Source organism: Lytechinus variegatus, chromosome 8, assembly GCF_018143015.1.
Source record: "Lytechinus variegatus isolate NC3 chromosome 8, Lvar_3.0, whole genome shotgun sequence".
Taxonomy (NCBI): domain Eukaryota; kingdom Metazoa; phylum Echinodermata; class Echinoidea; order Temnopleuroida; family Toxopneustidae; genus Lytechinus; species Lytechinus variegatus.
The window spans coordinates 23,326,608-23,353,920 of record NC_054747.1 but is presented as its reverse complement, the minus strand read 5'-3'; the positions used below and the strand labels follow the sequence as shown (position 1 = coordinate 23,353,920).

At 36.1% G+C, this 27,313-nt stretch overlaps 1 protein-coding gene across 1 annotated transcript in view; it reads right to left on the bottom strand.

Moving 5' to 3' along the window:
- Positions 1–15,335: 15,335 nt before the first annotated feature.
- Positions 15,336–27,313, bottom strand: part of LOC121420189 (zinc finger protein 271-like) — a 30,908-nt gene continuing 18,930 nt past the window's right edge. The window contains exons 4-6 of the mRNA XM_041614736.1: positions 25,279–25,359; positions 24,542–24,622; positions 15,336–18,391 (exon numbers count right to left, since the gene is read on the bottom strand). Coding sequence (XP_041470670.1) covers positions 15,852–18,391; positions 24,542–24,622; positions 25,279–25,359 — 2,702 coding nt within the window. The 3' untranslated portion in view covers positions 15,336–15,851. The remainder of the gene's footprint in view (positions 18,392–24,541; positions 24,623–25,278; positions 25,360–27,313) is intronic.

Below are 27,313 nucleotides of genomic sequence, written 5' to 3'. Positions count from 1 at the left end.
CGAATGACATTTTGACTCATGACCTGGACATAGAGGGTAGGTGCTACCCTGACCTACATTGACTCCACATTGACTCTGGGCTGACCCTAGGTTGACAGCCGTCTAAAATAGGAATAGACCAAATACTTAACAGCAAAGGCCCTAACAATATTCTATTCACAAAGATATCAGCTTATCAAAATTAGCTTTCATATTTATTATCAAAGTAAATGAATAACAAGCTTCTATTAGCATGAGCTTTCTGATAGTCAAGAAAATACATAACAGTTGAGAAATCTAATATAATTATTTCTCTGAATCGTAGATCAATTATATAATTGACTTTAACAGACTTCAAAAATACAACTTTGTTCATTTTAGTAAGGATAATTATATTCACATTGAAGACTGGAGTAAGATGTCATTTGGTGACAAAATGAGCAGAATATAAATATATGTAAATCTGTCTTTCTTTCTGAAAACAGACATGCCATATTAAGCATAAGAATTGTATTAATATTAAAACGTATGAACCAAACATTACTTACAATTCGGCATCGAGTAGAAAGGAACCTCCCCGCACTGGGTAGGGTGGCACACGCCCTTTTCCTTGGTTAGGAAACACCCCAAATTGGACCTTCTTCTCCGAAATCAAAAGTGAGAGTGAGCTGGCTTGGCTTTTCTTGCCAGCACACCAAACAGAAATATGAAACACAAAGAGTCTGTAATCCTATACACCTGTTAAACTATAGTCTACTTATTATGACAACCCAGACTGTTAAAATACCAGACAACCTATCATGCCTACAGTTTAGTTACTAAGGTATGCAGTCCACATCTGTACATGGAGTTTAACAAAAGAGTTTAACAAAACATGGACTTTAACAAAAGGGTTATCTAATTTTGAATAAGATCCTACAGAAATAAAGCACCATTTCACATAAGCCAACACCATTTTTGTGAATATATTTCTTTTGAAGTGTATCGACTTTGAAACTCCGCATTGGTTACCGAGAGTAAAGTGCGGCAGTCACAAGGTTGTTGATCGACGATCTATGAGATATTATATAAAAGAAAATCATTCTAGCAAGAGGGGATAAAGTTTTAACAAGTTCTTCGGTACTTAAAATTTCAGTGTACCAAGCACCATTTGTAATATATTCAGCATTTTTTTTATTAGTTACAATTCCAATAATCTCAGTGGCCTAAGATATATTTTCTGTGGTTATATTGACCCGTTAAGTAAAGAGAGAGAGAGAGGATTTATGTGATCAAGAAGTGATAAGATAGGAAAAAACTGATTTGAAATGACTGAAAGAGAGACAGGCAAAGAAAGAAGAGCCCCCTCCCACACCCGTACCAGAGTTACGGAGTTAGGCTGTCCCGTCGGTGGATTCAGGTCCATCAACATCTTGAGGTTTAATCTTTCCAGGGGGCAAACGTGTGTGGGTGTGTGTGTTTGAGTTTTGTCAGACGTGTCTCAATCAGATATGATTATTTACGTCTGGGACCGACCTTTAACGTCACCATCCGAAAGACGTGACAAGGGTACGAACCTCGAACCTCTGCATCAATTTATAACTTCCCCACATAGCTTTGATTACAGGCGCACGCCACAACGCCCAGTCTTTAAATATGGTGTAGTCTTTGCTCTCGACCCATGCAGTTATTTCAAAATAGGAAATTATTAGAAACGATAAAAACAAACAATATTAACAAAGACGCCACAATATCATTGATGTAGAATAACGTTTTTGTTGTTGTTATTTTGGGTTTTTAAGGCGCGTACCATTCAGATCTGAATATTTACACCTTTTATTAATTTGACGTTTTTGTGGTATTCAATTCAATTCAATTTTATTCATTTCACTTCCATCAAACAAAAACAAGTTGTATACCAACTTACGGTATGCCTTATCAAAGGGTTTTATAGTTTGGGAGATGCTGGTGTCTAAGTTTTTAGATTAATCTTTTGCTTAATTTGTATTTTAAGAGAACTGGATGTGGGGTAAAGACAACTCTCTAAACCCAAGCATTTTAACTGGGTTTAATTTTAAAGATTGGTCTTAGCTTTGATTTTTTCAATATTTGTTTATCTTATAAATAGCTGGGTCTAGACGAAGGTCTAAGCATAATAATAATGTTATTCAACAGGAATAAGAATATGACAAAGTCTTATGTTTTTAAGATTGCTTGAATTAATTTGTAAATGACTGGGTCTGGAATAGAGACAACGCTCTAAACATGTGCTTTTGTACTTGGTCTTAATTTGGAGGATTGTTGGTTCTTAGATTCGTTGTTGGGGGTTGGGTTTTATTGTTTTTTTTATTCTTGAAATAATTGTGTCTGGAGGGAAGTCTACAATCGATCTCCATGTTATTCCACAGTAGTTAGATTATTGGGTATTTGTTTTAGACAATTTTATTTTTGAATAATAACCAAGTCTGGAAAATTGACGTTTTCTTTGCAAATGCATAACTACAATGTTTTGTAGGGGTCTTAGTGTTATTATACAAAAGAATCTGGGTGTGGGGTACAGACATATTTTTTACTGGGTATAAATTTTAAAAATTGGTTTTAGATTTGATTTTGTTTTTTAATTAATTTCTTAGATAACCTGGTCTGGAGGAAAGAGTACGTTTTACAACTCATGTTATTCCAAGAGAATATGATAGGGTCTTATGTAAGAAGATTTTTTTTCGTAATTTTTGTAATGATTAGGTCTGGAATAAAGACAACATTCTAAACCTCTTTTTAAGAACATGTTCTTAGGTTCAAGGATTGCTTGGTATTAGATTTGGAGTTATTTATATTTTTACTCTTAGCCTTATTTTGAAAAACAAATGACTGGGTCTGGCTGTAAGACTACGCTATATGTCCATGTTATCCAGTATTAATAAGATTATGGGGTCTTTATACGGTTTTTGTTGTTGTTGTATTGTTATTTACAATTTTTGAATAACAAGGTTTGGAGAAAAGGCTAAGCTCGATTTTCTTTTTTTCCACTGGAATATCATTATGGTATCTTAGTTTGGACTTATATTATAATTTTTGAAATAACTGGGTCTGGAAAAAAGACTTTGGACTTACATTATAATTTTTGAAACTACTGCGTCTGGAAAAAGACTGGACTTTTGTGCATATGAAGGCATTACTATATAGGGTTTTAGTTTTTAGTTTTAAATAACCGGGTCTGGAGAAAAGACTATGCTTGATTCTCAATTTACTCATAGCGCGTATATTCACAATACGTTCAGTATAATTTAAAACAACAACAAAGACTTTGATTCCACCAGTTTTAATTAACTGGGTCTGGAGAGAAGACTAGGCTCGATTCTCATTTTTATTCCACCGGAACATCATTATCGTATCTTAGTTTGGACTTATATCATAATATTTGAAACAATCGGGTCTGGAATAAAGACTTTGGACTTATATTATTATTTTTTAAACAACCGGGTCTGGAATAAAGACTTTGGATTTATATTAATATTTTTTAAACAACCGGGTCTGGAATAAAGACTTTGGATTTATATTATAATTTTTGAAACAACAGGGTCTGGATAAAGACTTTGGATTTATATTATAATTTTTTAAACAACCGGGTCTGGAGAAAAGACTTTGGACTTATATTATCATTTTTGAAACAATCGGGTCTGGAATAAAGACTTTGGATTTATGTTATAATTTTTGAAACAACAGGGTCTGGAAAAATACTTTGGATTTATATTTTAATTTTTGAAACAACCGGGTCTGGTGAAAAGACTTTGGGCTCATGTTATTATTTTTGAAACAACCGGGTCTGGAATAAAGACTTTGGATTTATATTATAATTTTTGAAACAGCCGGGTCTGGAGAAAAGACTTTGGACTTATATTATCATTTTTGAAACAATCGGGTCTGGAATAAAGACTTTGGACTTATATTATTATTTCTTTAAACAACCGGGTCTGGAATAAAGACTTTGGATTTAGATTATAATTTTTGAAACAACAGGGTCTGGAAAAAGACTTTGGATTTATATTATAATTTTTTAAACAACCGGGTCTGGAGAAAAGACTTTGGACTTATCATTTTTTAAACAATCGGGTCTGGAATAAAGACTTTAGGCTCATATGATTATTTTTTAAACAATCGGGTCTGGAATAAAGACTTTGTACTTGTATGATTATTTTTTAAACAACCGGGTCTGGAATAAAGACTTTGGATTTATATTATAATTTTTGAAACAACCGGGTCTGGAATAAAGACTTTGGATTTATATTATAATTTGTTAATTAACCGGGTCAGGAAAAGAGACTTTGCACTTTAGTGCTATATGAACGCATTACTATACGATTTTAGTTCAGAACGGATTTGCCAAAAATCCCTTCAAATTTATTACATTTGTGGGTAAAGTCATTATTACATTTGTGGGCGATCAAAAATTATTACATTTGTGGGTAAAGTGCATTATTACATTTGTGGGTGAAATTATTACATTTGTGGGTAAAGTGTTATTACATTTGTGGGCGTTATTACATTTGTGGGTGCAACAGGGGGGGGGGGGGCATGTAATGCATAGTGGGTATGTGCCGCGGAGGGGACCCACATTTTCACACTCAAATTTCCGTTCCAAGGCATAGCATTTTTGCCTTGTTGAGAAAAAGAACAAATAAAGCCGCTCCAAGGCATATAGCATTTTCTCCTTATCGAGAAAAAAGAAGAGAGAAATCCGCTCCAAAGCTTCGCATATTTTTCGTTACACATGATAAAGCTCAATGATTTGAGTCGATTCCATTCAATGATACATACCGGGGGGGGGGGGGGCACTTACATTGACGAGTGGATACCATGCGCGACCAAAAAAAACACACGTAAAAATGATGTCTTTTTCACGATAGGGCACGTTACGTACGTAACGAGAAAAGGGTGTCAAAAACACAAAAATAATGAAAAAAGGGTATCTATTTCGCTAGGTTAAAATTACGTGTTTAGGGTCTAATTTGCGGGGATGATAAAACAAAATTAAAATGTTTTATAAAGGATGTCCTTTTTGCCCCAACACTTCGTGTTTAGAGTCCGATTTGCGAGAGGTGTAGAAGGTGGGGTCGTACTAAACCAAAAAGATAAAGCCGACGACCGAAGGACCCGTAACAATAAAATATTCCTGTACTTGTTTAGGGGTTCATTTCAGGGAATATTTGCCAAGAGTATCGTTTTGTTTCCAATACTTGTTAAGGGTAGGGTTTCACACGCCAATACTTGTTAAGGGGTGCATTTTCAGAATATGGAAATTACGTGTTTAGGGTGCTTTTCGAGACCCCATGGTCGCGCATGGTATCCACTCGTGAATGGAAGTGGCCCCCCGGGGATACATACTGCTTATTCCTGTCAGTCAAATAGCTTTTGAACCAGCTAAGGGCGATACTCCTGACTTCATATCGAGACAGCTTTCAAAAGTATTTTATGGTCAACGTACATATAAAAATCTTTCGAGAAATCCAAAAATATGCCTATTGTTTGATGTTGGTCATCTAACATTAGGTTATTTCATCTACCAAATGTAAAATAGCATGCCTGTAGTGGTGTGCTTTCCATGAAAACCAAACTGGAATTTCTGAAATATTTATTTAATCTTGTTTAAAAATGTTTCTGTTCTTGTATATATAGTTTTTCTAAGATCAAGATGTCAGTAACGAGATATAGGTCTATTAAGTTTCGCCCTTTCTGTACATTGTAATCAATGTAATCATTCATCGATATTCTGCCAATTAGCTTTGTGTTACAGGCCCCGTATATGTTTCTACACATGTCCATCAAACCATGTATCATACTTTTTACTTCATTTATTTGGCTAGCTTTAACTTACACTGTTAAGGGTAAATGCGGCATAGTTCCTTTCCCTTCTCTTATATAGTCACTCTCTCTTCTTTAACTTTATTGCCCTCAACTCTAATCTTCTTTTCTATATTAATATGTTCAGTCATCACATGGGTGGAATTCAATCCCAGGAGGGGGGGGGGGGGTACCCCTACCAAAAATAGTAGGGGAACACAATGTCATATGCCCCCTACTAGTTTATGACAGAAAAAAATACATCATTCACAATCGAAATAAAACATGTATTTTTGAATAAATGCCCTTACATATTTGGTGATAAAATTTTTTTTGCTTGTCAAAGTTTCCAGCCCCCCCCCTCCCTTTGAGGACAGATTTCCGCCTATGCTTCCTCATTCTCCCCATCGTGGTCTCTTTTCAAGCTCCCAATTTAGTTTCTTCTTTAAGATATGAATACTCTATTCCAACCATTCTTGTTTTTTTCATAAAATTGTATTTGCATATTTACCACATGCAATATGTTAGTAAAACTATGAATTCATGTAAAAAAGGATCAAAACTTCAGTTAAACCACGCGTTAGCATATCCCCTCCGCCCCCTTCTCATTACTTTATTATGAATTTTGTTATGAATTGAATTGACTCGTTATAATCCACGTGCACATTATCTCTTACTTTATGTTTATGTATTCTCGTTTTTTAATTGCCCTGTATACTGTCCCGCCCCCCCCCCCCACTCCGGGGTCGGAAGGACGTACCGCATGTGTATTCCCAAAATGTCTGGTAAAGGGGTCCTTTCTCGCAGGACAAGTCCGGCCCGCGAATTGTAAAAAAAAAGGGGGGGGGGGGTATTTGAATTTTCACCCGGAGATTAATTTCTTTAAAGGACAATTCCACCCCAACAATAAACTTGATTTGAATAAAAAAAGGAAAAATCAACAAGCATAACACTGAAAATTTCATCAAAATCGGATGCAAAATAAGAAAGTTATGACATTTTAAAGCTAATTCGCTTCATTACACAAAATAGTTATATGCACATCTCAGTCGGTATGCTAATGAGGGAACTGATGACATCACTCACTCACTTCTTTTGTATTTTATTATATGAAATATTTTTATTTTCTCGTCATTGTCATGTGAAATGAAGTTTCATTCCTCCCTGAACATGTGGAATTCCATTGTTTTAACATTTTGTGCTTCGGGCAAGGAGGTCCTAATCGTCAAAGTCGTAAAAATTAAAATATTGTATAAATCAAACAATAAAAAACAAAAGAAATACTAGTAGTCAGTGAGTGAGTGACATCATCGGCTCTCTCATTTGGATTTAACTTGCTCGTTCAGATAACTATTTTGCTAAAAATAAGCGAAGGTGAAGAAATAATATATCATCATTGGTTTTAACATATTTTGTCAATATCATACAAATGATTAACATACACGAAAATCAAGTTAAAAAATTATTTTTCCGGGGGTCAAATTCATGGTCAAAATAAAGGTCAAAGGTCATGACCTTATAAATCGCTCCAAGACATTATTTGATGCATGTTTTGGATTCCAATCTTAATTTCCTATTAAATGGTACCAGTTTCATGAAAATTGGTCAACATGTTACGACGCAATGGCCATTGAAAGTTGAAGGTCACGCCCATTTTTGTCAAAACAAGAAGAAAAGGGCGGGCCGTAGCGTGAAAACCGACGGATCGATTTGACTAATTTTTTTTTGTTTTGTGCTTGGGCCATGGTGAAGTTTATGTGTCTGAGACGGTCGGGTGTGACCACTGGGTGAATCCAGATGAATGATTCATATATTCTTTAGACCCTACCGATGCACTCACCCCTCCCTCTCTTTCTTTCAAGTGTGTCTCTCTCACAAAATTTTTCTCTCAGCCCTCTCTCTGTGGATATCCAATCATATACACACACCACACACACACACACACAGAGGCATATTTTAACGATGCTCACAAACACACCACACGCATGCATTCGCAAGTTTGTATAAATGTACATATTCATACGTCATGTATACACAAACCCAGGCACACACTGGCACCCCACACACGCCCTTACCTCAAACCCTTTCCCACTTCCAATTCAATTCAATTCAATTTATTTATTAGGTAAAAATCACATGAGTAGATATATACATTGTAAAATGTGAGGATCAAACACCCTAGGAAAGCCAGAGGTTTGAAAAGCAGGGGGGTCCATGACAAATAGATTACAGTGATACAAATACAGCAAATAAATTATAGTAGGAATAAAATACATAGGAAATAGCAATTGTAATAATACATGAAACAAGTTACAATATTTACAATATATGACAAAACAAGAAAAAACAAAATAAATCATATGACTGTTTGTTTAATTTAAAGGAATCACTTGTAGGTGGCAAGAAGATGCTGTTTAATTCTAGCCTTAAATGAGGTAACATGGTCATTCTTTTAAGTAGTGGGTTAAGACTGTTCCAAAATTGAGTACCTTTGTGTTTAATAGAGTTCGTCTGTCGTACTTTTAAACATGAATATGGCTCAAATATATTGTTTTTCTGTCTTGTATTAACACTGTTTTTTATCAACCGTGAGAAAATAATTATTGAAAATAGCTGGTAACATGTTATTCATATATCGGAACATAAAAAGTGCTGCCTTTATTTTTATAGTATCAGTTAAATTGGCAGTGTTGAACGTTTTAAATAGAGGTGGAGTACGGGCAAGATAATGCGTGTTAGAACATAGACGAATTGCTTTCTTTTGAAGTACAATCAATCTGTTTAAATGACATGAGCTGGCCCCTCCCCAGACAAGACTACAATAATCCAAATGGGGCAAGATAATGGCATTATATTAAGAGGGTTTTAAGTTGGAGCATATTACGTAATTTATATAACATACCAACGCACATACTAACTTTTCCATTGATGTGATCTATATGGTTAACCCAAGAGAGCTTGTCATCTATCTGTATGCCTAAAAAGTTAATAGTATTTACCCCGTCTATTACATCATTGTCTAGTTTTATTAAAAATTTTAACTGAGATCGATAACTGTGATTAGTACAGAAAAACATGTATTTAGTCTTATCAGTATTAAGAAAAAGTTTATTTGCTTTGAACCAGGTAGAAACCTTTTTTAATTCAGTGTTTGCATAATTTTGAAGTTGTGTTTTATCAGAATGTGAAATAAATATGTTAGTATCATCTGCATACAGAATGAAATGTAATATTTTTGAAGTATTTAATATATCATTCACATACATAAGGAAAAGCAAGGGACCAATAATACTACCTTGCACAATTCCACAGACATGGTTTCAGATTTAACTCCTTTATAGCTTGTAAATTGTTTTCGTTTAGAAAAATAATTAACCTTTATAGCTTGTAAATTGTTTTCGTTTAGAAAAATAATTAACAAACCAGTCGTGCGGTATTCCCCGCACGCCATAGTGATTAAATTTATGCAACATGATTTTATGATTTAAAGTGTCAAATGCCTTAATACTTAGATCGATATATATCCCTAACGTAAACTCTCTTTTACCTAAACATGATGTAATATGTTCTATTGCATGAAGTAAGGCCAGTTCAGTAGAATGGTTGGGTAGTTTGCCAAGTTTTCAAAAGGCTCGACTTGTTCTTTTCTAGAAGTTGTGCATAGTGTTTTCTTTTTGAAATCTTTATAATGTAATTTAATTTATTTCGATATTTTTTATAACATATCTCATTTTTATATGATGGGTTCTTTAAACTTCCGGAATAGTCTCTGTTTTTTATTGATAGAACACAAAATTCCCTCGGTGATCCACGGTTTATTAGGAATGTCCTTGTTTTTACGTTTGGGGCGTTCACGCGTATCAGCATGTCTATTACAAACTTCAGATAAAGTGTACGCAAATGCGTTGTATGCTGAATAGGCGTCGCCACACCTTTTTACACACACCCAATTATTTGAACTTAGGTCCTTAGAAATATCTTCGAAGTTTACTCTTGAAAAGATTGATTGGTTAACAGAAGAATGTGAGATAGGATTAGTGTGTAAAGTGACAAAATCGGTTAATTGAAATACGGGTAGATGGTCTGAGATATCACAATAGAGTATTCCTGGAAGAATTGACTTGTCTAAGACATTTGTAAATATTATTATCGATACATGTACAGGATGAATTAGAGATACATGTAGGTTTGGTTATCAGTGGCTGAAAACCATTTGAGTACATAGAACTTAAAAAATCACTCGTTGGTAAATGTGAGGAATGTTGCAAAATATCCAAATTGAAATCACCAAGTATATAGCAATACTTATCTTCATTGGAAACAGTTGATAAACATTTTTCTAAAAGTTCATTAAAAGACTTTGAATCAGAATTTGGGGCCTTATACACCACACCCACAATCACATTTTTATGGGAATTAAACTGCAGTTTTATAAATAATGAATCTATGCTACTATTTCCAAAAGAAATATCTAACCGTTGTTTAAAATTCAAGTTTGATTTAACATATAAACATACTCCCCCACCTACTCTATTTCCTCTGGATTTGTGTAATAATGAATATCCTGCCATGTTGTACACTTTTCACAATGCACTGTAAGAATAATCAAATTCACATATTTTTTTCAGTTGTATGAAACGGGTTTATTAAAAAAAGCAAGCATCATCCTTCATATATAAAATTCTCTTTTCAACACGAAAATACGCACCCAAGAAAACATCAAATGAGCAATGAGCCAGGTTCGTAACATAAGAGATGGAATCATTCGAACAAAAATGGCTTTACATGAACAACATTTAGGTTGTGTTTTGACTACTGTGACTGGTAAAATCTGAAAAATAAGTTTACCTCCCTTCCAATGAAATGGAAAATGCTTCAATTTATAACACTCAATTGAACCAGTAACTCCAATACAATTATTCACTACATTATTTTTTTATTTTTTTAAATTTTTACTTATATATTTTATTATGATTACTTTTTTTGTATTGGGGGGGGAAGGGGGTAATACAAAAATCAGGTTATAGTTCCTGTGGTGTAAATAATACATATAAATTGTAATACTTTACCGAGATACTAAAAATAAATATTCTGGAATAAAAATCCATCCACCCAACAACTGCTCCTATCATTATCTTCCTTCATTTTGGCTCGACTTTTGAGTTGGTACACACTACCAATTCAAGCTTCAAAATAGCTAAGTTAAACCATAGTGGAGGGCTTCGAGCAGTAGTAGTAGATTGATAAAGTGCTATATAAATGCAAACAAGTGGAATGCCTCTGGCCGTCTCACCTGCATCACGCAGTTCAACATAGCAGCAGTGCTGACTTTGAAAACTACTATAACTCGCACAAGATGTTCAGTTATACTTGGTTACTCTTATTTCCACGTTTTATGAACTAGACCAATACACTTACAGAGATAGGATGGTAATTCAACAAATACCCCCAATGTGGTCAAAGTTCATTGACCTCACATGACCTTCGACCTTGATCATGTGACCTGAATCTTGCACTGGATATTCAGTGATACTTGATTACTCTTATGTCCAAGTTTCAAAAGTCAGATCAATAAACTTGCATAGTTATGATGGTAATTCAACAGATACCCCCATTATGGCCAAAGTTCATTGACCTTTGACCTTGGTCATGTGACCTTAAAATGCGCACAGGATGTTCAGTGATACTAGATTACTCTTATGTCCAAGTTTTATGAACTAGACAAACATACTTTCAAAGTTATGATGGTAATTCAACAAATACCCCCAATTCGGCCAAAGTTCATTGACCCTAAATGACCTTTGACCTTGGTAATGTGACATGAAACTCATGCAGGATGTTTGGTGATACTTGATTAAGCTATGTCCAAGTTTAATGAACTAGGTCCATATATTTTCTAAGTTATGATAACATTTCAAAACCTTAACCTCAGGTTAAGATTTCGATGTTGATTCCCCCAAAATGGTCTAAGTTCATTGACCCTAAATGACCTTTGACCTTGGTCATGTGACATGAAACTCTAATAGGATGTTCAGTACTACTTGATTAACCTTCTGGCCAAGTTTCATGAACTAGGTCCATATACTTTTTAAGTTATGATGTCATTTCAAACACTTAACCTCAGGTTAAGATTTGTTGTTAACGCCGCCGCCGTCGCTGTGAGAAAAGCGGCGCCTATAGTCTCACTCTGCTATGCAGGTGAGACAATTATTATTGGTCTTATTATGATTAACAGAAGTAAGACTTGAGGAGGGTTAGGGTTAGTAATTTGGGGGCCTTATTTAGTTCCTTAGAGCAAACTTGATTTTAATTACAAAGTAGAATGAGCACCCCCTAATCGTCTTGTCTTCTTAGGCATCAAAATAGCTGTTATTTTAGAGTGGACACTACAGGACATGTTTTAAACAAGAACATTGGAATCCTAGACAGAGAAATCAGGTGGTTCTGGAATCCCGGAAGTAGTACGGTTTCAGCTATCAAACGTCTGGGGCAGAATTCTACAAAAAGTTCAGAACCGTTCTCAAACTCTCTCCCAGGGAACCAAGCAACGCTACAGTTCAAGTCACTTTTGGTTGGTGGGACATCGAAACCATAGAGGATTGTGAGTTTCAACTAATTGGCAAATCGTCATTTTTTTTCCAGTACAAAATTCATAACTGACAATGTGTTCTACATAATGGTCTCTTTTCGGAAAATCTCACGAGAAAAAATCTAGGGGTTTTCTCCTATGTGCGTGTCTTTATAAGACGTGTATGACAGCTCTGTTTACAAATTCCATTTTCACAGTTGAAGCAACGATGAGGTTTTTTTTCTGCAGCATGTGTTCTTATGAGTTGCAAGATCACTCTTTTTTGCAAATACCTTTCCACAATATGATTAAATACAGGGTTATTCTCCTTTATGTGTTCTTATAATATGACAGGAAAGACCAGACTTCTCAAAAAATCTCTTCTCACAATGAGAGTAATGATTAGCTCTTTCTCCTGTGTGTGTTCTTATGATGAATAAGATCTCTTCTCACAATGAGAGCAGATACAGGGTTTTCTCCTGTGTGTGTGTTCTTATGATGGATAAGATCTCTTCTCACAATGAGAGCAGATACAGGGTTTTCTCCTGTGTGTGTTCTTATGATGGATAAGATCTCTTCTCACAATGAGAGCAGATACAGGGTTTTCTCCTGTGTGTGTTCTTATGATGGATAAGATCTCTTCTCACAATGAGAGCAGATACAGGGTTTTCTCCTGTGTGTGTGTTCTTATGATGGATAAGATCTCTTCTCACAATGAGAGCAGATACAGGGTTTTCTCCTATGTGTGTTCTTATGATGGATAAGATCTCTTCTCACAATGAGAGCAGATACAGGGTTTTCTCCTATGTGTGTTCTTATGATGGATAAGATCTCTTCTCACAATGAGAGCAGATACAGGGTTTTCTCCTGTGTGTGTGTTCTTATGATGGATAAGATCTCTTCTCACAATGAGAGCAGATACAGGGTTTTCTCCTGTGTGTGTTCTTATGATGGATAAGATCTCTTCTCACAATGAGAGCAGATACAGGGTTTTCTCCTATGTGTGTTCTTATGATGGATAAGATCTCTTCTCACAATGAGAGCAGATACAGGGTTTTCTCCTGTGTGTGTGTTCTTATGATGGATAAGATCTCTTCTCACAATGAGAGCAGATACAGGGTTTTCTCCTATGTGTGTTCTTATGATGGATAAGATCTCTTCTCACAATGAGAGCAGATACAGGGTTTTCTCCTGTGTGTGTGTTCTTATGATGGATAAGATCTCTTCTCACAATGAGAGCAGATACAGGGTTTTCTCGTATGTGTGTGTTCTTATGATGAATAAGATCTCTTCTCACAATGAGAGCAGATACAGGGTTTTCTCGTATGTGTGTTCTTATGATGGATAAGATCTCTTCTCACAATGAGAGCAGATACAGGGTTTTCTCCTATGTGTGTTCTTATGATGGATAAGATCTCTTCTCACAATGAGAGCAGATACAGGGTTTTCTCCTGTGTGTGTGTTCTTATGATGGATAAGATCTCTTCTCACAATGAGAGCAGATACAGGGTTTTCTCCTGTGTGTGTGTTCTTATGATGGATAAGATCTCTTCTCACAATGAGAGCAGATACAGGGTTTTCTCCTATGTGTGTGTTCTTATGACGGATAAGATCTCTTCTCACAATGAGAGCAGATACAGGGTTTTCTCCTGTGTGTGTGTTCTTATGATGGATAAGATCTCTTCTCACAATGAGAGCAGATACAGGGTTTTCTCCTGTGTGTGTGTTCTTATGATGGATAAGATCTCTTCTCACAATGAGAGCAGATACAGGGTTTTCTCCTGTGTGTGTTCTTATGATGGATAAGATCTCTTCTCACAATGAGAGCAGATACAGGGTTTTCTCCTGTGTGTGTTCTTATGATGGATAAGATCTCTTCTCACAATGAGAGCAGATACAGGGTTTTCTCCTGTGTGTGTTCTTATGATGGATAAGATCTCTTCTCACAATGAGAGCAGATACAGGGTTTTCTCCTGTGTGTGTTCTTATGATGGATAAGATCTCTTCTCACAATGAGAGCAGATACAGGGTTTTCTCCTGTGTGTGTTCTTATGATGGATAAGATCTCTTCTCACAATGAGAGCAGATACAGGGTTTTCTCCTGTGTGTGTTCTTATGATGGATAAGATCTCTTCTCACAATGAGAGCAGATACAGGGTTTTCTCCTGTGTGTGTTCTTATGATGGATAAGATCTCTTCTCACAATGAGAGCAGATACAGGGTTTTCTCCTGTGTGTGTTCTTATGATGGATAAGATCTCTTCTCACAATGAGAGCAGATACAGGGTTTTCTCCTGTGTGTGTTCTTATGATGGATAAGATCTCTTCTCACATTGAGAGCAGATACAGGGTTTTCTCCTGTGTGTGTTCTTATGATGGATAAGATCTCTTCTCACAATGAGAGCAGATACAGGGTTTTCTCCTGTGTGTGTTCTTATGATGGATAAGATCTCTTCTCACAATGAGAGCAGATACAGGGTTTTCTCCTGTGTGTGTGTTCTTATGATGGATAAGATCTCTTCTCACAATGAGAGCAGATACAGGGTTTTCTCCTGTGTGTGTGTTCTTATGATGGATAAGATCTCTTCTCACAATGAGAGCAGATACAGGGTTTTCTCCTATGTGTGTTCTTATGATGGATAAGATCTCTTCTCACAATGAGAGCAGATACAGGGTTTTCTCCTGTGTGTGTTCTTATGATGGATAAGATCTCTTCTCACAATGAGAGCAGATACAGGGTTTTCTCCTGTGTGTGTTCTTATGATGGATAAGATCTCTTCTCACAATGAGAGCAGATACAGGGTTTTCTCCTGTGTGTGTTCTTATGATGGATAAGATCTCTTCTCACAATGAGAGCAGATACAGGGTTTTCTCCTGTGTGTGTTCTTATGATGGATAAGATCTCTTCTCACAATGAGAGCAGATACAGGGTTTTCTCCTGTGTGTGTTCTTATGATGGATAAGATCTCTTCTCACAATGAGAGCAGATACAGGGTTTTCTCCTGTGTGTGTTCTTATGATGGATAAGATCTCTTCTCACAATGAGAGCAGATACAGGGTTTTCTCCTATGTGTGTTCTAACATTTGTAAGAATGGACTTTTCAGTAATTCTCTTCTCACAATGAGAGCAATGATAAGGTTTTTTCCTCCAGTGTGTTTTCTTCTTATGTGACTTCTAAGAGTGGACTTGTGAGGAAATCCCTTCGCACAATGAGAGTAAATATAGGGTTTTTCTCCCGTACGTGTTCTAATATGACAGGTAAGTTATGGATTTTAATTTTTTTTTAACAAATCCCTTTTCACAGTGGGAGCAAATATACGGTTTTTCTCCAATATGGGTTCTAATATGATTTGTAAGAACAGTCTTGTGAGTAAATCTCTTTTCACAATGAAAGCAATGAAGAGGTTTTTTCTCCAGTGTGGTTTCTTCTCATATGACTTCTAAGAGTGGACTTGTCAGTAAATCTCTTCTCACAATGAGAGCATTGCTAAAGTTTTTCTCCTGTGTGTTTTCTTATATGACAGTAAAGATTACTCTTTTGAGAAAATCCTTTCCCACATAAAGAGCAAAGATAGGGTTTTTCTCCAGTATGTGTTCTAATATGACAGGTAAGACTGCTTTTTGTAGAAAACCTCTTTTCACAAAGAGAGCAAATATAGGGTTTTTCTCCTGTGTGTGTTCGTATATGAGTGGTAAGATCACTCTTTGAAACAAATCCCTTCTGACAATGAGAGCAAATATAGGGTTTTTCTCCAGTATGTGTTCTAATATGATATGTAAGACTGGCCTGATTAGAAAATCTCTTGTCACAATGAGAGCAACGATAAGGTTTTTCTCCTGTGTGTGTTCTTATATGACGGATAAGCCGACTCTCATGAGAAAATCTCTGACCACATTGAGAACAAATATAGCATTTTTCTCCGGTGTGTGTTCTGATATGAATTTTAAGAGAGAACTTTTTAGAAAATCTCCTCTCACAATGAGGACAAATATAGGGTTTTTCTCCAGTGTGTGTTCTTAAATGACTTGTAAGAGAGGAATTGGAAGAAAATCTCTTCTCACAAAGAGAGCAAATATAGGGTTTTTCTCCTGTGTGTGTTCTCATATGAATTGTAAGACCGGTCTTGTGGGTAAATCTCTTTTCACAATGAGAGCAATGAAGAGGTTTTTCTCCAGTATGTTTTCTTACATGAATTCTAAGAGTGGACTTGTCAGTAAATCTCTTCTCACAATGAGAGCATTGATAAGGTTTTTCTCCTGTGTGTGTTCTTATATGACAGGTAAGATCGCTCTTTTGAGAAAATCTCTTCTCACAATGAGAGCACTGATAAGGTTTTTCTCCTGTGTGTGTTCTAATATGACAGGTAAGACTGCTTTTTGTAGAAAACCTCTTTTCACAAAGAGAGCAAATATAGGGTTTTTCTCCTGTGTGTGTCCTGATATGATATGTAAGACTGACCTGATTAGAAAATCTCTCGTCACAATGAGAGCAACGATAAGGTTTTTCTCCTGTGTGTGTTCTTATATGACTTGTAAGAGAGGACTTGTGAGTAAATCTCTTTTCACAATGAGAGCAAATATAGGGTTTTTCTCCTGTGTGTGTTCTAATATGATTTGTAAGAGCAGTCTTGTGAGTAAATCTCTTTTCACAATGAGAGCAATGAAGAGATTTTTCTCCAGTATGTGTTCTTATATGACTTCTAAGAGTGGACATGTCAGTAAATCTCTTCTCACAATGAGAGCAATGAAAACGTTTTTCTCCTGTGTGTCTTCTTATATGACAGTAAAGATTACTCTTTTGAGAAAATCTCTTCTCACAATGAGAGCACTGATAAGGTTTTTCTCCTGTGTGTGTTCTTATATGAGTGGTAAGATTACTCTTTGTAACAAATCCCTTCTGACAATGAGAGCAAATATAAGGTTTTTCTCCTGTATGTGTCCTGATATGATATGTAAGACTGACCTGATTAGAAAATCTCTTGTCACAATGAGAGCAACGATAAGATTTTTCTCCTTCGTGTGTTCTTATATGACGGATAAGCTGACTCTCTTGAGAAAATCTCTGACCACATTGAGAACAAATATAGCATTTTTCTCTGGTGTGTGTTCTGATATGAATTGTAAGAGAGGACTTGTAAGAAAATCTCCTCTCACAATGAGGGCAAATATGGGGTTTTTCTCCGGTGTGTGTTCTTAAATGACTTGTAAGAGAGGACTTGTGAGTAAATCTCTTTTCACAATGAGAGCAAATATAGGGTTTTTCTCCTGTGTGTGTTCTAATATGATTTGTAAGAGCAGTCTTGTGAGTAAATCTCTTTTCACAATGAGAGCAATGAAGAGATTTTTCTCCAGTATGTTTTCTTATATGACTTGTAAGAGTGGACTTGTCAGTAAATCTCTTCTCACAATGAGAGCAATGAAAAGGTTTTTCTCCTGTGTGTGTTCTTATATGACAGGTAAGATTGCTCTTTTGAGAAAATCTCTTCTCACAATGAGAGCACTGATAAGGTTTTTCTCCTGTGTGTGTTCTTATATGCCGAGTAAGTTCACTCTTTTGAGAAAATCCCTTCCCACAATGTGAGCAATGATAAGGTTTCTCTCCTGTGTGTGTTCTTATATGACAGGAAAGATGACTCCTGTTAGAAAATCTCTTAGCACAATAAGAGCAATTATGGGTTTTTTCTTCGGTTTTGGTTCTAATATGATCAGTAAAAATGTTCTTTTGTAAATATCCTTTCTTACAAGACCAATAAGTCTCTTCTCCAGTGTGTGTGCTCACATGGGTCATAAGAGTATCCCTACATTCAAAATTCTTATGACAATGGGGGCACTTGAAGCATCTGTCTCCGAACTCTGTCCAAGGATGACTAGCAAACTCAACTTCCCTAGAGTGAGTTTTATGATGTAGAACTAAAGAGTTCTCATCTGTAAACGTCTTATTGTATTGTAAACCATGATGGGACTCATCTTCACTGCATTCTGTAATGGATGATTGTTTCATGTCTACTCCATCCAAAAGATCGTTATCTGGAAGAAAAAAAAATCATCTTGTTCAAATCGTAAAAACGTTAAGACCAAAGTAAAACAGCTCTCATCTAAAAAGATTTTTTTTCCCAATTTGTTGATGGTGTGTTACCATGTCAACACTAAGACGCAATGTATTGTAATTGCTCTATCCTTTAAAGGACAAGTCCACCCCAACGAAAACTTGATTTGAATAAAAAGAGAAAAATTCAACAAGCATAACACTGAAAATTTTATCAAAATCGGATGTAAAATAAGAAAGTTATGACATTTCAAAGTTTCGCTTCATTTCACAAAAACAGTTATATGAACGAGCCAGCTACATCCAAATGAGAGAGAGTCGATGATGTCATTCACTCACTATTTCTTTTGTTTTTTATTGTTTGAAATATGAAATATTTTGATTTTATCGTCATTTTCATGTGAAATGAAGTTTCATTCCTCCCTGAACACGTGGAATTCCATTATTTTAACATTTTGTGCTTCAGGCAAGGAGGTCCCAATCTTCAAATTCGTAAAAATTGAAATATTGTATAATTCAAATAATAAAAAACAAAATAGTGAGTGACATCATGAACTCTCTCATTTGGATGTAACTGGCTCGTTCATATAACTATTTTGTTAAAAATAAGCAAAACTTTGAAATGTCATAACTTTCTTATTTTACATCCAATTTTGATGAAATCTTCAGCATTTTGCTTGTCTGATTTTTCTCTATGGATTCAAATCAACATTTTTCTGAGGTGGACTTGACCTTTAAAGGACCTTTGAAAGAGCAAAAATTGGCAAGTTTTTACAGCAGTTTTCAAGATATAACTGAAATATGTCATTTTCTGTGGAATGGCTCAGAAAGACCCCTCAAAGAATTCTGAAAGACTGATGAATAATTTTTGTCTTTTTGGTCTTTGACTAGTCCTATAGAATCTTTGAACAGTCTTTAAGAGATCTTTCATGCAACAAGTGATCTTTCTGAATTCTTTCTGTGGACCCTCCCTGGTCTTTCAATGATCTTTCATATTGATCTCTCACAAGCTCTACAGTGATCTCTGCAAAAATCTTGAGAGACTGTCGAAAGATCATGCAAAGACGAGGAAATTTCAAAAGTTCATCGAAAGACTACTGAAAGACTGCTGAAAACCTTAAAAAAAGTTTTTCAGTAAGATCGATGAAAGACTGTTTTGAACCATTTCAAAAAGTTTTGTAGATCATGGAGAACACGAAGTCCACTGAAAAAGCCATCAGGAATCGTGAAAGACCTCTGAGATCTTTGAAAGAAGGACGCTTGAAAGATCAAGCAAGTTTCATGGTCTCACAGCAGTCTTTCATAGGTCTTGATCTCAGTGTCTCCCAGTGAGACCATGTATTCACCAAACAGGATATTAATCTAGATTCTCAAATACATGAAATAAAAACAGGAACCCATGATTCTTAACCCTATTTAGGGGCCTAAACGACTTATTCAATATTTTTGCCATACAAATTTTTTTTACCATGCCGCTCCTTTTTTTTTACTTTCAAATCTTGCGCAACTTTTGAAACCACTTTTGACACACCCAAATACGCGGTTCTGAAATTACGCAAGATCTCGGAAGTGCATGTCAGACCAAAAATTGCTCAAAAACGTGATTTCATTAAAAAAAAAGAAAAAATCATTAACATACAGAGATGCTAACTGATAGCTCAAAAAAATCCTGAAAACCCAGGCCGGGGGTCCAGGGCCCGTATTCCATAAACGAGATAAGATTTTTGCTTAAGTCTTAGCAATTTGTCTTAGCATTTTGCTTGTCTAAGAAATCTTCCCTAGCGATATTCCATAAACTTAAGACATTTGTCTCAAGTCAGGGGATATGGCTAAGCCAAAGTCTCAAATTCTATTTAATGATAAATTGCTGCAGAGGTCACTGCAACAAACTTGCAAAAATGTGACTAAAGTTGTTTTTTCTTAAAAATTTGGATTTTATTGAAACTAATTACAACTATTGTAGTAAGAGAAGAGCATTCATCACACATATATGGTAAGAATTTTTAATTCAACATATCTATATTTTTGTTAATTACCAAAACATTTCAATCCCAAACCGAGTGACTTGCACAGTTTTTTTGTGTATCAGTCCCATATATTACTTTTCATGTATTGTTTGTCAAAATATAAATTGAATATATTCCTCTCGACATCTTTACTCTAACTTCAGTTTAAGTAGACCTAGGCCCCCTAAGAGAAAATTTTTGTAACTTTTGAGACTAGTCTTGGGTCTAACATTAGGCCTAAATCTAGCCTAGGCCCAATTAGATCTATAATATCCGTCTGTTTGGAGGAGAATTAAACATTGTTTTTTACTTTTTTTTTACGTTTTTATGAAGGCTGCAAAACGTAGTGGCATGCCATAGACATAGTGGAGCAACCGAGACTGAAGCTATATAATTATCATATAGACCTAGGTATATTAGTATTGGTCTAGGCCTAGAACAACATTCAGGACTTAGCCTGGCTTAGCCTTTCTTAGGACAGGGATAGATTTACTAGAATAGATCTGACTTAGAGTTAGGCCTAGCCTAGACCAAAAGCTTCTGTCTCCGACTGTATTTTGATTTTTCTGCTAAACTACGAGTACGACACTCGACAGTCTAACAACATTACGTTGGCCTAGACCCTAATATCACCAATGTGATATGACAGTAAATGTCAGAAACTTTTAAACAAATTCCCAGAAACGACGGTTATTCATGTCTACAGACATACAGTGCTACTGCTAGGCCTATCGCTATGCATTGCTTGCCAACTACGCCTAAACTAGTTAGATCTAGGCCTAGTCCTGACCTAGACATCTATGTAGATTCCAAGTAGATCTAGGCCTAGGTCTACTTCTGTTTTAGGTCCATTTATTTGTTTGGAGGGGATATTAATTTATACATTTTGGGGAGTTTGTTTAGATCTAGGTTTCTAGAAAACAGGCCTAAAGTAAAGCCTAGTACTAGACCAACAGCTCAGTCTAGACTGGGGCCTGGATTTATATAAAAATTTACTTCAGGTCTAGGCGGCCTAGCCTATTATGGCTATACTTTCTTCAAATTCATTCTAGATTCTATTTCTAGCCTAGCCGGTAGCCCTAACGTTAGGACTGGCTGATCTCAGACTAGTCTACTGTTTGATCTAGAATCTCTAACATAGGCCTAGATCTAGACGAAAAATAAGACTAAAAGCTATACCCTATCTAGATCTAGTAGAAGTAGAACTATATCAATCTAGGTGTTCATAGTTATAGGTCGAGATCTAGAGTAGAGACTTGTAGACTCAAGATATCAAAATATAGATTCTAGTTTTTAAAAATAGTAAATGTAGGCTAGTCTAGATCTATTAAAAAAGGAAGTAGGCTAGGGATCTGGCATTAAGTTGAATCCAGCCAAATGTGAATTTTTTTCTTTTTGGCTCCAAAGTACCGGTACATCTTAGTAAAATCCACATCGACTCAATCTCATTTTCTGGCCTCACTGTAAATCTGTCAAGTTCTTGTCGCAATCTCGGTATAGGCCTAGTTTTTGATTCTCACATACTAATCACATTTCTTTTATTTGTAGATCAGTTCGCTACCAATTGCGAAATATTGGTTTTATTAGGAAATACTTGTCTCGACCGGCCACAGAAAAATGGGTTCATGCAACAAATTTTCCAATATAGACTATGTGTTGCAGATCTATACCTCAAAATAAATGTGTGAGCCAACTTTTATAAGAATTGGTTGAAAACTAAAAAGGGTTTCAAACCACAAGATTTTCACCTAATTTCATTATATAATATGTTGTTACCTTGCCTTGGCAACACGGTTTTCTGATACAGACAAAAAATATTCTTGCACATTTTTAACTCAAGACTGATGTGTGTGCCAAATTTCATGAGCATTGGTTGAAAAAGATGAAGGAGTTCGAACTACAAGATTTTCGTTAAATAATATGTTACCATGGCAACACGATTTTTGATACAGGCAAAAATATGTCTTAGACATCTTCAACTCAAGACTAATGTGTATGCCAAGTATTTAGGAGAATAGACCAGTTGAAAACTGATAAAGTAATTCAATCACAAGATTTTCATTTATATTTGGTATTTTTTGTTACCATGGCAACACAATTTTTTATATAGGCATAAAATATGTTTTGCACATTTTCACATCAAGACTAATGTTTGTGCCACATTTCAGGAAAATTGGTTAAAAACTGAGGAAGTAGTAAGATTTATACATAATTTTTGCCATTATATACCGTTACCATGGCAACACATTTTCTGACACATGCATTAATGTGTCTTGCACATCTTTCCTCAAATCCAATGTGTGAGCTAACTTTCATGAGAATTGGTAGAAAATTAAAGAAGTATTTTAAACGGCAAAATTTTGGCCATAATATATTGTTACCATGGCAACACAATTTCTGAAAAAGAAAAACATCTTCCACCTCCTTACCTTAAGATCAATGTGTGTTCAAAATTTCATGAAAATCGGTTGAAAAAATGAAGTAGGAGCTCGAAATGCAATATAGGTATAAATTGTAAAATTTTGTTGGCTGAATTACCTTGAAGGTAATACAATTAAGACAACTCACAGCTGTCTTAAAGTTAGGGCTAAATTCTTAGCCATGTTGTATTTATGAAATACAGAATCTGCAGTTTTAAGAAAAGTTACTTAGCCATTCATCCTATATCTGTCTTAGTTGCGCAAAACCTCTTAGCCAAATTCTAAGACAAAATTCTTAGCCAATTCTTTATGGAATACGCGTTTTGGCTAAGAGTTTTATCTTAGACAGAAAAATAAGACAAAATGCTTAGATTTTTGACTTAAGCATGCTTATCTCCTTTATGGAATACGGGTCCAGGGGCCCGCCCAGGGCCCCTGGCGGGGTCAAGGGCGAAGCCCCCTGAAGCTGGAACGTTTTCTTATTCTTTAGAGGGCTGAAATCATTAATCTACAGTAGTACATAACAAATAATTAATGACATAATAAACTTCATATCATAGGCAAGAAAGGTGCTCAAAAAAAAAATCATGTAACCCGTACTCATTACGGTACGGGTTAACCTGCTGCGGGTTAATATGCTGCGGCCAATGGGTGCGACTCGGGACGGGTGTATGTAGCAGCTGGGGTGCCCTTTTTCACTCACTGTACTCATCAACAAGACAATCCTATACTATTGAAAATCCATAAATCACAATTTCTATCAAAATGATGGATAGTTCACACATATGAATTGATGAATACGCACCAGAGAACACATATTTCATGGTAGCAAATAGGTTTTCAGCTGAAATCCCGCGGCAGACAACCAATCACTCACGCAGCAGCAGGCAATTGCAGCCGTACACCGGGCCGTGCTATGCTTCGAGCGGTTCTACCGGGCGATCGCCCGACTGGGATATAGCGCTGACACCCGTATCCCTGCAGGGTATAGGGCGGCGTTTGCAACTGCTACAATGTATTGCTCGCGCGTAGTACCGTGCAAGTACAGTACCAGCTAAACTTCATGCTGCGCACAACGCTAATAATTTTCCGTCTGCGCAAATTGGCCATCCAAAATTGAAATTGCGCTCTCCGTAGCGAACTCCGTGACAAGATTTGGAGGGAAATTTTTACGGATTTCACTTTGACAATCGATTTTTTTTCCCGGAATATTTTTCAGCAAAGGAAAAAATCCGGAATTCCGGAAAAATCCGGAAAATTAGCAACTCTGAACATATGATTGTTTTCAGTTTTGCTGGTTTAAATGGATTTGTTTTCTGTTGTTTATGATCTTAAAAGTCCCTGACAAAGTTCATTGAAAAAACAATGACAAAAAAGGTCAAGAAAACAAGGAAATACAAAAGAAATTGCAAAACAAATACATACATGTAAGATATTGATCTGATATCGCAATTTTTTATGTTCATTTGCTAAGAACAAGACAGAGTTTCTATACCAAAAATCAGACCATTTGGAGCTTTATTTAGGGAGTGAGAGGAAAAAGTATAATTTTGCATACTAATTATGACTTCGCATGAAACAAATTACAAACAATTTTGTATATTATGTTCCAGACAACCAGCATGCCAAGTTTTGAGCGATCTCAAGGCGGGCCTGAGCCCCCCCCCCCCACCACATGAACTCCCAAAATACCAGTGTATCTTACCTTGTGTATTCCATTGGTCTTGAGCTGTATCAGGGTTGGTCATGTCTTCATCTACTTGCTGTTTGATGGTGAAGGTTGAACCTAGTATAAACAGATAAATAGTGAACAAATAATGAAGATAACTATCAGCCTGGGGGGGCACTTTCATTGACGAGTGGATACCATGCGCGCCCATGGGGTCTCGAAAAGCACCCTAAACACATATTTTCCATATTCTGAAAATGCACCCCATAACAAGTAAGGGCATGTGAAACCCTGCCCTAAACAAGTATTGGAAACAAAACAATACTATTGGTAAGAATTCCTTGAAATGAACCCCTAAACGAGTACAGCTATATTTTATTGTTATGTCATGGGTCCATCGGCCATCGGTTGTATCTTTGACATACCATTTGGTAATAGTATGACCCCCACCTTCAAATCCTCGCGCAAATCGGAATCTAAGCACGTACATTTTTTCATTTTTTGTCATCCCAGCAAATTATGACCCTAAACACGTAGCTTTCCTTACAAAAAATATACCCTTTTTTCATCATTTCAGTGTTTTCAAAACCTTTATCACATTACGTACGTAACATGCCCTATTTTGAAAAAGACATCCTTTTTAGATGTTTTTTGGGTCGCGCATGGTACCCACTCATTAATGTAAGTGGCCCCCCCCCCGGGCAATCAACAATGTTTGACTTTTTGAACATCAATTAAGCTTGTTCTAGAACACATGAACCACTTTATCTTACCTTGTGTGGTCCATTGGTCTTGAGCTGTATCAGGGTTGGTCATGTCTTCATCTACCTCACGTTTGATTGTAATAGTCTGACCTAGTATAAAAAGATAAATTTTAAACAAATTACTAAGTGATAACGATCAACAATGCTTCACCCTTTAACCCTAAAGACATTTTTTGTGATAAATCCGCCGCTTGAAATTTTTTGACCGTGTCGCTCGCTCACTTTTTACTTTCAAGTCTCGCGCAACTTTTGAGACCAAATTGTGATCCCCAGGTACACGGTTCCGAAAATTACGCAACATTTTGTAAGTGCATGCAGACCCAAAATTACTCAAAAACTCGATTTTGTGTACAAATCCAATGCAAATAGTGTTTTTAGCCAAAATTCATAAATGTATCATTATTTTTACTTTTATTCCTTATTCCTTAATTAAAGGTTTAATCTTTTATTTGTGAACTGATTAAGCTTAATTTCTTTTCATGTGCTTGCATACTGTAACTTAAGATTGGAAGAAATCATGTAACTGGTAAACACTTTACTAACATGAATATCAGTGTGTGGGACTAGAGTGAAATTTCATGGTATCTTTGGAAGAGTTTTTAAAGGTGAAGAAATAAAATGTCATCATTGATTTTAACATATTTTGTCAATATCATACCAATAATTAACATACATGAAAATCAAGTTAAAAAATCATTTGTCCGGGGGTCAAACTCAAGGTCAAAGTTAAGGTCAAAGGTCATGACCTTAATAAATTGCTCCAATACATTATTCGATGCATGTTTTGGATTCCTCTCTGAATTTCCTATCAAATGGTACCAGTTTCATTATAATTGGTCAACACGTAACAACGCAGTGGCCATTGAAAGTTGAAGGTCACACCCATTTTTGTCAAAACAAGGAGAAAAGGGCGGGCCGTAGCGCGAGAACCGACGGACCGATTGGACTAATTTTTTTTTGTTTTGTGCTTGGGCCATGGTGAATTTTAAGTATACCAAATTACAACGAATTCTGGGATGGTCGGGTGCAACCACTGGGTGAATCCAGATGGAATGACCCAGGTACGGAGCATGCCGCTAGAGCTGTGCATGCGCTATGTATGGAGCGATTACTACATGTAGATATGGAGGGAGTTGCGAAGCCGTGCGTGCATCTCTCGCATGTAGTGCTCGCACTTGACAATTTTGGATGGGCTGGGGAACCGAGAAGACTTGAAACAGCTGGTCTTGCGAGATGGGCTGGGCAGCAACTGAACATTTGTCATTTGAAGTACATGTATCTAGAAAACTGAAAATTAGGTCTGAAAAGGAGGCCATCAAAGCGGCACCCCTCCCCTTCCCCAGGGTTTTATCATAGATATCCTAAGACCACAAAGATTAGCTCTTTTGAGTAAATGATTTGTAAAGTGAATGTCTAAATTGCTTGCCAGAACCAGAGCATCAATAAACTTTGTTTTGTCAGTATCTTTATATTGAATTGTTCATTGAAGTTACAATAATATTTGAGGTTCATATTAATATGCTCCGTCAAGCCATTTGTGATTGGGTTTTCTTGTTAGATTTGATTGTGTGGTGCATATTTCAACAGCTGGCCATAATAAATTTCTGTTACCATCAGTAGCAGATGCAAGGTGGGTGGCTTTAGGGTTCACTCCCCCTTTTATTTTTCTGAAAGCCAAACCCCTCTCTTAATAAATCAACCCTCCCCCCCAAAAAAATTCTGGTACCAAGCAACCTCAATTTTTGTCTCACTTGCATAGCATAGTGAGACTATAGGCGCCGCTTTTCCGATGGCGACGGCGGCAGCGTCAACATCAAATCTTAACCGAAGGTTAAGTTTTTAAATGACTGCATAACTTAGAAAATATATGGACCTAGTCCATGAAATTTGGACATAAGGTTAATCAAGTATTACTAAACATCCTGCCTGAGTTTCAGGTCACATGATCAAGGTCAAAGGTCATGAAAGGTCAGTGAACTTTGGCCAAGTTGGGGGTATTTGTTGAATTACCATCATAACTTTGAAAGTTTATTGGTCTAGGTCA